Source organism: Notolepis coatsorum, assembly GCF_963971535.1.
Source record: "Notolepis coatsorum genome assembly, contig: SCAFFOLD_1353, whole genome shotgun sequence".
NCBI lineage: Eukaryota > Metazoa > Chordata > Actinopteri > Aulopiformes > Paralepididae > Notolepis > Notolepis coatsorum.
In genome coordinates, this window is record NW_028172656.1 from 18,435 (window position 1) to 31,013 (window position 12,579).

Here is a 12,579-nt window from a genome sequence, read left to right on the forward strand (position 1 = left end):
CTGCTGTGCCATTTTGGTGAGGTGAATAGGGTGCAGATGTCTCATGCTTAATCCTATTTTTGGTTAACAGTGCTTTGAATTCCTTGCTTGTAAATTCACCTCCATTATCAGATCGTAAACATTTCACTTTTCCATAAGGGGCTGAGTCTGCCAAGTACCTCTCTGTGGCGTGTACTGCATCACTTTTGGATTTGAGAAAATACACAGTCATGGCACCTGAGTAGTCGTCTGTAAAAGACTGTGCATACTTATGACCTTCTAAGCTTGGGGTTCTCATGGGACCGGCTAAATCAGTGTAGACCATCTGTAAAGGTTCTGTAGCCTTTCTGTCCGGCTCCCTATTCCTTGTCTGGGTGAATTTACCTTTTGTACATATTTCACACAGCTGTGCTGGCCTCACTGCACTGCCTCTTATCTCCATACCTTTTACCACACCCAGTAACTTTTGTACATCCTCATAATTGCAATGACCCAATATTTCATGCCAAGTTTGCATGTCATGACATATATTGCATGTATCAAAATTTTTCTGAACAGTTGGCAAATAAAACAGATTACCACTTTCATGGAGGTCAAACCTGTTGCCCTTCTTGGCGATCATGTGGCTGTCCCCCTTTTTGAAAGTCACCGTTGCTCCTGCATTGGTTGCTCTTGCCACTGAGAAGATGTCATTTGGATACGTCGGCATATACAGTGCATCCTGTAGCTGTGCTCTTTGTTGCCGTCCCTCGTTGTCTAGTAGGTAGATCAGCGCCGTTCCTCTGCGTTGTGCCAACCCGCTGCACTTGGTCCCATCTGCCAGCTCCATTGAGTGGGTGTCAGGCTGGAATGTGTTGTCAAAGCTCTTGAACTTGGCAATATCATTCACAATGTGGGATGTCGCTCCGGCGTCCACCATGATCCCCTTTTTCTTCACGTTGGCTGACGGCCTCTCGTTGTTTGCATGCTTGGCCATGAAGCATTGATTGTCGTCGTCGGTGTCCACCTCTGCGACCTTTCTTGCTCCTTCTTTTCCCTTTTTCCTGCACAGGGACTCTGTGTGTGTGTTGCTCTTGCAGTGACTGCACCACACTTATCGGGTGCACCTGTTTCGGGGGTGTCCTCTTTCTCCACACCTGTAACATGTCAGAGTGGCTTCCCCATCCTTCCTATATGTCTTGGTGCCTTGTTTGCTTTGCCTTGTGCTAGTCTTCATCACACTGTCTGTATATGCAGTGCCAGTTGTCCTCATTTTCTCAGACTCTTCATAGACTCTTAGTCTTCTCTTAAAGTCTTTGAATGTAACATCGTCCTCATTCTGTGTTACATGGACAGCTAGTGGCCTAAATGAGTCTGGTAATCCATTCAGAATAGTGGCTACAAGCAGCCCATCACTCATGTTCTCTCCTGCATCACGAAGAGCTGAAATTATATTCTCAGCCCTTATCATGTAATCAGTCACAGTCTCATTGTCTTCCATTTGTATGGTGGTCAATGATGTGTACAGGTTTAGAATCCTGGGCTTGCTTTTTCCCGAATAATGCTCCCTCAATAATTGCAGGGCTTTCCTCCCATCATCGGCCGCATCATGTCTTATCAATGAAAGGCTCTTATCGTCTAGCGCATTCACTAATTGGGCGTAACAGTCTGCATTCCTCGCTGCGTCTGCAGCTAATGCAGCTTCACCAATGGGCGCTCGCAAAATCGTGTCTTTTAACTTCAGAATGTGTAAACGGCTAAGGAATCTCGTCTCCCACAGATCATATCTATCTTCTTTTCCATCGAATATAATCTGCTGGTGTATTGTTCCTGCTACAGCCATTTTCACGTTTCTTCAGAGTTTACTATACAAACGTTCGGTTGCGGCTTGTAGAAACTCCGTGACGTGTCTTCACTGTTCACGGAAATCTCCCGGTACCGTCTTCATTCCCGGTTTAGTTAGTATATTATTCTATTCACCTTGTCGCTCTAGACTGGCATTCCTGGGCCCATAACCTGTTAAACGGAGTGCGTTGCGGTGGCGATTGAATAGAACTCAATGGACTCATTGATCATCTTTAGCCTCTGGCATATTTATTTCTCAGGCGGGGCGAGATGCGGTCGTAGTGCCGCTATATATATCAACACCAATCATTGACAAATAATAGACCGGAACAGGAATGGAAAGGAAACGTCAGTGACGTCACATACTGGATTTACATCGCCCTCTGTAGAACACAAAATGAGCAAGGGCGCACATAATAATAATATATTTAACAGATAAATCCAGTTTTTTGTGCGTGCACACATTCTAAATTCTGTGCTTACGTATGAAAATAGAATACTTTCTAAGAAAAATTGATAAATGAGGGCCCTAGGACTGATAAGAAAACCACCTCGACAACTCTCTTCCTACTAATCGAAGCTGGTTCTGTTTCTGTATAGGAAGCCCATTTTCTGTCGCAACTTGGAGGCAAGGTTGTCCACGTGGAATTTAGATGTACATTTAAATGATTAGCAAAACAATTTGTAGGAGCCTCATTTACATGGCTGCCCCCAAGCTGTGCAACAGTTCACCTTTACATATCAGATCTGCCCCCAAGCTGTGCAACAGTTCACCTTTACATATCAGATCTGATCCCCCAAGCTGTGCAACAGTTCACCTTTACATATCAGATCTGCTCCCCCACGCTGTGCAACAGTTCACCTTTACATATCAGATCTGATCCCACGCTGTGCAACAGTTCACCTTTACATGTTAGATCTGATCCCCCACGCTGTGCAACAGTTCACCTTTACATATCAGATCTGCCCCCACGCTGTGCAACAGTTCACCTTTACATATCAGATCTGCCCCCACGCTGTGCAACAGTTCACCTTTACATATCAGATCTGCCCCCACGCTGTGCAACAGTTCACCTTTACATATCAGATCTGCCCCCACGCTGTGCAACAGTTCACCTTTACATATCAGATCTGCTCCCCCAGGCTGTGCAACAGTTCTCCTTTACATATCAGATCTGCCCCCACGCTGTGCAACAGTTCACCTTTACATATCAGATCTGATCCCACGCTGTGCAACAGTTCACCTTTACATATCAGATCTGCCCCCACGCTGTGCAACAGTTCACCTTTACATATCAGATCTGCCCCCAAGCCTAGAGATTTTTAAGTCTTTGTTAAAGACTCACCTCTTCTCTCTGGCTTTTCATCCAGGTCCGTGCTTCTGTTTTGACCGTGCGTTTTATATTGCATTTGTCTGTTGTATTTGTATTGTCGTGTGTGTAGTACTGTTTGCAGTACTATTTCTGTTTGTGTAATTTGTGCACCTTGTGTTGTATTTGTATTTGTATTCACAGTACTTTTGTACTTTGTATTGTGCAGCACTTCGGTCGACCTCTTCGGTTGTTTTTAAATGTGCTGTGTATAGATAACATCTGACCTTGACCTTCATGAAATCATACCAGTGGCAGGAACATAATAAAAGAGTCGATTAATTAGCAGCATAACCTTTGAGATTGGATGTGCAGAAGGTGGTGGTGACATGTCGTTACCTGTCCCGCGCGGTGTTGTGCTCTGCCGTGCGCTGATCCATGATGCGCTTCTCCCTTCAGGTTCCTACATGTACCACCTGAGAGTGTACGTGTACCAGGCCCGGAACCTGCTCGCCATGGACAAGGACAGCTTCTCAGGTGAGAGTGACGCACGAAAAACCCACCAGGCGCGGGGAGCGGGCATAGCTGTCAACATTGGCAGGAGAAAAAACGTGCACCTTTTAGCCCCTAAAAGCGGGGACTGACTTTGTATATAAACTAGGCATTTACAGCTGTTCCAATGTAAATGATACAGTATTAACAAGTTGTTAATCCATAAAGCATACAGCTAATGATACAGTATTAACAACTTGTTAATCCAGAGAGCATACAGCTAATGGATGCAGTATTAACACCATGTTAATTCATTGCATTTTCAATGATCAATCAATTGATAGGACACGTAGCGCAGTTCAATTGCGATAACGTATGAATGCATGCTGTCTATTTTATGATTATTGTCTATTTATTAGGGGTGTAACGGTACACAGAAGCCACGGTTCGGTACGTACCTCGGTATTGCGGCCACGGTTCGGTACGAGTTCGGTACAACAGAAAAACCCTTCTAAGGTTTCTCTCCTCCACACTGCCTGTGGTGCATTTTTTACTATTGCTAGGTTTTAGTGAGTTTTTCCTTACCTTCGCGTGGGGTCTGTCTGGGAGTGTTTGCATTCAATCATTAATTTTGCATTTATTTTAAATTTGTTGGACCTTATGGTGTTCTTGTTTTGTTTCTTGACTTATTGTGATGTTTCTTCTTGACTTGTTTAAAGAAGACGTGTCCGGCCCATGGGGACATTGCCGTGTGTTGTCGGGCCTTACAGATACATTTGATTTGATTTTGATTTGATTTGTTAAGTTTGAGTTTCACTTGTAGTGAGGATTTAACTGGCACGTGAAGATGGATGACATGTTACACAATGGCATTTGGATTGATCAATATTTGGGATTTAAACACAGTAGCAGTTCAACTGGAGAGGAGCTCAGATGATCAGTCCGGAAAAGTATGTAGGCTATTGCTTTAATTTTTTTCTGTCAGCTGTGAGAGAATGTCCACGGGGGTCCGCACGCAGGAGATAGTTGACGTGTGTGTTGGTGACACACCAACTTTACTTGGTGTGTGTCTTTCCATTGGGTGAACAAGAAAACGAAAGAAAACTGTCAAATTGTAATGACCCTGCTCCTGCCGTGTTACAAACATGATATAATTCAATCAAGGTTTTGTTTTCGCGACACCCGACACCTGTAGTAACTACGGCGGGGAGGGGAGACTCGCGGGAAGAAAAACAGCCTGCAGTGTGCGTTGTTATGGTCTGTCCGCACCGTGCGTGTGTTTACAAGCTTCGACGTTTTATTCATCATCTAAATTTGGCAATACAAGCTTAGTATTCAACATTAAAGATCAATGTAAGCCAATGTAAAGTAAAGTAAAGATATTGAGCATAGATTTGTAAAAATGTGCAACCCTAGGTTCACCTAGTGGTATGAGACGTATTCATCGTATGGCTGCACGTACCGCACCGTGAAGCCCATATCGTAAATTTGCGGGACGAATACACGCATGGACCGCGGAACCGGTATGGCCAGTAGGGCTGTGGCCCTACCAACTTTTGGGGTGTAAATTTTTTTTAAAAATATATATATATATATATTATTATTTTTTTTTTATTTATTTTTTTTGCTCTGCGCAGTTTTGATGCCCTCCTATATATCTGCAACCATTATTTTTACATAAAAAATTCTAACATAAGGGGAAATGAGCCAAAAATCTAAAACGGTCGGTCGGTCTGAGCCTCAGCTTTAGGTGTTCACAGTCTTTCTTTCTTCTTAATTTTCTTTGAAAGCAAATTTGCACATTCTTTTATTGTTTGTTATTGTTATTATTATTATTATTATTATTGTGTGTTAGCTAAGTTGTTTATTTGTTTTAATTCTTTAGTGTGCACTTTACATTTATTCTTAGCTCTTGTTCTTGCTTGTAAAAAATAAAGGTGTAATAATAATATTATTATTATTATTATTATTATTATTAGGGATGTCCGATATTATCGGCCGATATCAGCATTAAAATGTGATATCGGAAAATATCGGTATCGGTTTTCAATTATTTTTTTTTTTTTTTTTTTACATTTATATAGGCAAGCAAGTAAGAACAAATTCTGATTTTATTTATTGTCAAAAGTATGCATAATGTTGTGTTAATTCCACAACAAGAGATATGTAAGGGATAATGTATAGCTACGAGGTCATTGTCGCAAAATAATTGACCGACACAGAGTTTAAAATACCGAGCCGCTTCGGCGAGGTGTTTTAAACGTCAGTGAAGGTCAATTATTTTGCGACAATGACCGAGTATAGCTATACATTATCCCGCTTATTACATGGCTAACTTACTAACAATATACCTAATTCATTTTACATCGACTCGCAACACTGGTTCTGGCTGCGTTCTGGCTCCGCTCGTCGCTCCGCCCCCTGTCATCGCCGGCAGCAGAACACCGGCAGTGTCTAATTGCACTGAAACAGTGTGTGTCAGTGGGCTTGATTGCGAACAGCTGCGCACAGCGGTCATTATTGAAAAAACAGCGGTCATTATTGAAAAATAATGACCGCTGTCGGGGGGCTATTGACCAATCACAAGCAAGCATTTCGGCGAATGTGAAAACGCCATGTAATAAGTAATGTTAATTACCTGAAATTATAAAAAAATTTGGGGGGGGAAACCCTGCATATATCGGTATCGGTTGATATCGGTTGATATCGGTATCGGAAATTAAGAGTTGGACAATATCGGTATATCGGTATCGGTAAAAAAGCCAATATCGAGCATCCCTAATTATTATTATTATTATTATTATTATTATTATTATTATTATTATTATTATTATTATTATTATTATTATTATTATTATTATTATTATTATTATTATCATTATTATAAAGGTCCCCTGGTCTTCCCCAGATCCCTATGCCCATGTGTCCTTCCTGCACGTCAGTAAGACCACCGAGGTCATCAGATCCACTCTGAACCCCACGTGGGACCAGACCCTCATCTTCGACGACATTGAAATCTGCGGAGACCCACAGACCATCGGCCACAACCCCCCCAACGTGGTCCTGGAGCTCTTCGACAGCGACCAAGTGGTACGTGTCTTTAAATGTCTTTCCAACCATAGTTCCTCCCCCCTGGCACAGACTCCTCCCCCTGTCACAGACTCCTCCCCCCTGTCACAGACTCCTCCCCATGTCACAGACTCCTCGCCCCTGTCACAGACTCCTCGCCCCTGTCACAGACTCCTCCCCCTGTCACAGACTCCTCCCCCTGTCACAGACTCCTCCCCATGTCACAGACTCCTCGCCCCTGTCACAGACTCCTCGCCCCTGTCACAGACTCCTCCCCCTGTCACAGACTCCTCCCCCCTGTCACAGACTCCTCCCCCCTGTCACAGACTCCTCCCCATGTCACAGACTCCTCGCCCCTGTCACAGACTCCTCGCCCCTGTCACAGACTCCTCCCCCTGTCACAGACTCCTCCCCCTGTCACAGACTCCTCCCCATGTCACAGACTCCTCGCCCCTGTCACAGACTCATCCCCCTGTCATAGACTCATCCCCCCTGTCACAGACTCCTCGCCCCTGTCACAGACTCCTCCCCCTGTCACAGACTCCTCCCCCCTGTCACAGACTCCTCCCCCCTGACACAGACTCCTCCCCCTGTCACAGACTCCTCCCCCTGTCACAGACTCCTCCTCCTGTCACAGACTCTTCCTCCTGTCACAGACTCCTCCCCCTGCCATAGACTCCTCATCCTGCCATAGACTCATCCCCCCTGTCACAGACTCCTCCTCCTGTAACAGACTCCTCCCCCTGTCACAGACTCCTCCCCCCTGTCACATACTCATCCCCCCTGTCACAGACTCCTCCCCCTGTCACAGACTCCTCCTCCTGTCACAGACTCCTCCTCCTGTCACAGACTCCTCCCCCTGTCACAGACTCCTCCCCATGGCATAGACTCCTCCCCATGTCACAGACTCCTCCTCCTGTCACAGACTCCACCCCTCTGCCATAGACTCCTCATCCTGCCATAGACTCATCCCCCCTGTCACAGACTCCTCTTCCTGTAACAGACTCCTCCCCCTGTCACAGACTCCTCCCCCTGTCACATACTCATCCCCCCTGTCACAGACTCCTCCCCCTGTCACAGACTACTCCTCATGTCACAGACTCCTCCCCCTGTCACAGACTCATCCCCCTGTCACAGACTCCTCCCCCTGTCACAGACTCCTCCTCCTGTCACAGACTCCTCCCCCCTGCTATAGACTCATCCTCCTGTCATAGACTCCTCCCCCCTGTCACAGACTCCTCCCCTTGTCACAGACTCCTCCCCCTGTAACTGACTCATCCCCATTGCAAATCATTTTAATGATTATTATGTGGGTAAAGTATCTAAACTAAGGCATGCTATGAATATGTCAAACAACCGGAAAACAAATGACTGTATATTATATATGACTGTATATGACTGTATATTACTTTCATATTATAATGAAAGACAAAATGTGTGAATTTGAATTTCATCAGGCTGAAGTCAGTGAGGTGGAGCGGTTACTCCGCTCTCTTCCTGATAGTAAGTTAGCAGGCCTAGATAACCTGGATAGTAAAGTGCTGAGAATGACTGCTGGTATTATAGCATCTCCTATATGTCATATTATGAATAGATGTTTGGATGTGGGTCTATTTCCAAAGATGTGGAAGGAGGCTAAGGTTTTTCCTTTACCTAAGGATACCAAAGCTGCTTTTAATGAGTGAAATTCTAGACCTATAAGTATTTTACCTGTCTTGAGCAAAATCATGGAAAAGTTGGTGCATTCACAAATTCAAGAGTATTTTGTTTCAAACAAGCTTGCAACAGATTCTCAACATGCCTATAGAGCTGGTCACTCTACTTCTACTGCCTTGATACAGATGACTGATGACTGGTATAGATAACTCTATGTTGGTGGGAGCTGTGCTGTTAGATTTTAGTGCTGCATTTGATGTGCTGGACCATTTTCTACTGGTTGATAAACTTAAATGTTATGGTTTTAACTCTTCTGCTTTAAAGTGGATACTAAGTTATTTGTCCTCTAGATCACAGAAGGTGTATCTAAATGGCAGCCTGTCCAGTAGCAGAGGTCTAGAGTGTGGCGTGCCGCAAGGAAGTTGCCTAGGACCTTTGCTCTTCTCTGTATTTACGAATGACCTATCTTGGGCTACCAAATGTGCTACAACAGTTCTTTATGCAGATGATTCAACATTGTATTACGCGGCACCATCATGCAATGTACTTAATGAAGTTTTGAGTAGAGAACTTAAAGTTGTGCATGACTGGGTAGTATGTAATAGACTTGTCCTTAATATCTCCAAGACTAAATGTATTGTGCTGGGAACAAGGCACAGGTTATCTACAAATCCAAAGCTTCATTTAAACTTGTGTAATTCAGCAGTTCAACAAGTTGAAAGTACTAAACTCCTTGGAGTGATGCTGGATTGCACTCTGTCTGGGTCTCAGCATATTAATTATATTGTTTTAAAAATGGGAAGAGCAATTGGTATTTCCAGGAAATGTGCTTCTTTTGTTGCCCGTCCCCTTTTATGTCAGATAGTGAAAAGTTTAGTTTTATGTCATCTTGACTATTGCTCTGCGATGTGGTCATCTGCTGCCAGTGGTGACCTCAGGAAGCTCCAGGTGGTCCAGAACAGGGCAGCACGGTTGGTACTGGGCTGCTCACTAAGGTCTAATGTGAGCCGTATGCATGCCCGCCTCTCTTGGCTTAACGTTGAAAATAGATTGTCTTTTAATATACTTGTGCTGTTCAAGTTGGTCATGAGCAGTAAGACTCCTGTTTTTATACATAATCAGATTGTTTTTAGTAATACTGTGCACGAGCATTACACTAGAGGTTCCAGTAGTGGGCAGCTTGAATTGCCAGGTCCTAGAACCAGCGCTCTGGGGAGATCTTTTATTTTTAGAGCATTAACTCTGTGGAATGGCCTGCCTCGGAACCTCTGCTGCATTTACAGTAGATTCACTTTTAAAAAGAATCTTAAATTGTTTTTAAATTGTTTTTAACACTGTAAAGTAATTTTTTGTTTTTGTTTTACACTAATGTAATTTTAGCTATATTAATTGTTACAGTAGGTTCATTATGCATTGTGTGTACTGACTTTAATTTTTTTGCAATAGTGATTGTTTTTGTGTGTTTTTTTGTGTGTGGACCCCAGGAAGACTAGCTGGTTGCTATCGCACCAGCTAATGGGGATCCCTAATAAAATCAAAATAAAATAAAATAAAATCACAGACTCCTCCCCATGCCACAGACTCCTCCCCCCTGTCACAGACTCCTCCCCCTGTCACAGACTTCTCCTCCTGTCACAGACTCCTCCTCCTGTCACAGACTCCTCCCCCTGTCGCATACTATTTCTCCTGTCACAGACTCCTCCTCCTGTCACAGACTCCTCCTCCTTTCACAGACTCCTCCCCCTGTCACCGACTCCTCCCCTGTCACAGACTCCTCCCCCTGTCACAGACTCCTCCCCCTGTCACAGACTCGTCCTCCTGTCACAGACTCCTCCCCCTGTAACAGACTCCTCCCCCTCTCACAGACTCCTCCCCCTGCCACAGACTCGTCCTCCTTTCACAGATTTCAAAGCGCTACACTTTAAAAGAACATAAAAACTAGCAAGAGTAAAAGAAGAAAGAATAAAAAAATAGGCAAGACTAAAGCTAGCAAGGAGTCAGAAGAACACTAAAACTAGTAGCAGAGTAAGAGAAACATAGAATAAATAAAACTGGTCAAAGAAACTGGTAAAAGAACATAAAATGTGTGGAGCAAAACATTTGATAAAAATCAACAGAAGGAAAAAGATGAGTTTTCTTTGCGTTCATTTTCGTTTTAGTTTTAGTTCGTTCGTTTGCGTTCTATTTCGTTTTAGTTAGTTTCCGTTTTAGTTCGTTGGTTTTTTTGCGTTCTTTTTTTTGCGTTCGTTTTTTTGCGTTTGTTTTTTTGAGTTTGTTTTTTTGAGTTTGTTTTCGTTTTAGTTCGTTTTCATTTTAGTTCGTTCGTTTTTTTGCTTTTGTTTTTTTGCCTTCGTTTTTTTGCGTTCTATTTTGTTTTAGTTAGTTTCCGTTTTAGTTAGTTTGTTTTTTTGCGTTCTTTTTTTTGCGTTCGTTTTTTTGCGTTTTTTTTTTGCGTTTTTTTTTTTTAGTTCGTTTTCATTTTAGTTCGTTCGTTTTTTTGCTTTTGTTTTTTTGCGTTTGTTGTCGTTTTAGTTCGTTCATTTTTTTGCGTTCTTTTTTTTTCGTTCTTTTTTGCGTTCGTTTTTTTGCGTTCGTTTTTTTGCGTTCGTTTTCATTTTAGTTCGTTTTCATTTTAGTTCGTTCGTTTTTTTGCGTTCTATTTCGTTTGAGTTCGTTTTCGTGTCCCACAGGGTAAAGACGAGGTCCTGGGTCTCTCTGACTGACTGCCCCTCTGTGTCTGTGTCCCACAGGGTAAAGACGAGGTCCTGGGCCGCTGTACCTGCCCCCCCATCGTGAAGCTGGACCCGGGAGTGGAGGTCAGCCCCAGGCTACTGTGGTTCCCCGTCACCAGGAAGGGCCGCCGCGCCGGGGAGATGCTGGTGGCCGCCGAGCTGATCCTGAAGAAGAGCAAGGTACCGGAGGGAGGAGGAGGCTGCCTTAGTTCACACCGCAAGCTCCAGTGATCCATCATTCTGATTTATTTTATTTTATTATTTATCCTTTATTTATCCAGGAATGTCCCGTTGAGATACAAGGTCTCTTCTTCCAGGGAGTCCTGACCAACACAACAAGTTTCAACATAAAAAGTAGTAGTAGTTTAATTTTTTCAGTCATCATCACACACAGTACAATATACATCATCATTTATCAATATTTGATTATTTACAGTGACTGAAAAAGGTACAGACGGAAGCATAGTGCTTATATGTGCCTGTCCTATATTCTTACCAAAAAATTCAAATAGTTTTACTCCAAAACAGTATTCTAAAGAAAAAAGAAAAAGAAAACAAAACAGTGTTATTTACCCTTGTAGTTTTCAAAAATAGCTTTACAAACCTTTTTCTTAAAAACCAAAATCGAATTACTCATTCTTAACTGTATATCAGCATTGTTCCACAAGTTAACCCCAATAATAGAAATACACCTCCTTTTAATCCCTTTCTTAGCTTTTTGAACAGTAAATTTACAAATATCTCTCAAATCATATTTTGTGTTTTTATGTGTTGAAAAAAAACCTTTGCACCCCACCTGGGAGTAACTTTGCTTTAGCTCTGTACATTATTTGCATAGTTTTATAGTAAACCAAATCATTACATTTCATAATATGAGACTTTATAAACAAGGGCATTAAACAAAAAAACATACAAATCAAATATAAATACAGAAGGCCATCAGTGCAGTGGCAAGAAGCATAATCACATCAGCGATAGCATCAGGTAAAACAGTTACATGTTTCATGAAGGGCTAGTCGTAGTGTTGTGAAGGGCCAGATTAAACCGAATATATATATTTATTTATATATATATATTTAATTGTATTTGTATATTCTCTAATATTCCCTGATATCCCTTGTATATTCCTTGTACAATATGCATTGAATATCCATTCTAGCCTACTGAACATCCCATAATAGTCTCCATTCTACTATTGGTCGAGACCTTGGTGCCAGGCTGCCATACCCCTCAGACCCAGTTCAAACGTACCGCTCGACATGTACGAACAAGTCCTAGTTCCGCGTAGGAATTTGGCTACCGCACCACTAATGGGACTATTTGTTCATAGTGCGTATATATACTGCGCTACTAAAGTAGGACTTTCTTTTCAGTCCAGTTTCTTACCCTCCAATAGAGTCACAGACGTAAAGCCTCCCCGCGATGCCACGTGTGGGAGTAAGGCCAAGTTCGGCCTACCATCGGTATTGAGACATCGTGTATATTAATATTTGAATAGTCATATTTGGCACTATATC

The 12,579-nt window shown here is 42.8% G+C and overlaps 1 protein-coding gene across 1 annotated transcript in view; it reads left to right on the top strand.

The window, feature by feature from the left end:
* LOC311247999 (myoferlin-like) overlaps nt 1-12,579 on the top strand; it is a gene marked incomplete at its 3' end in the record, with an annotated part of 48,091 nt that overhangs the window by 14,040 nt on the left and 21,472 nt on the right. Inside the window, exons 6-8 of the mRNA XM_084338966.1 lie at nt 3,573-3,650; nt 6,514-6,695; nt 11,081-11,242. Of these exons, the coding sequence (XP_084195092.1) occupies nt 3,573-3,650; nt 6,514-6,695; nt 11,081-11,242 (422 nt within the window). The remainder of the gene's footprint in view (nt 1-3,572; nt 3,651-6,513; nt 6,696-11,080; nt 11,243-12,579) is intronic.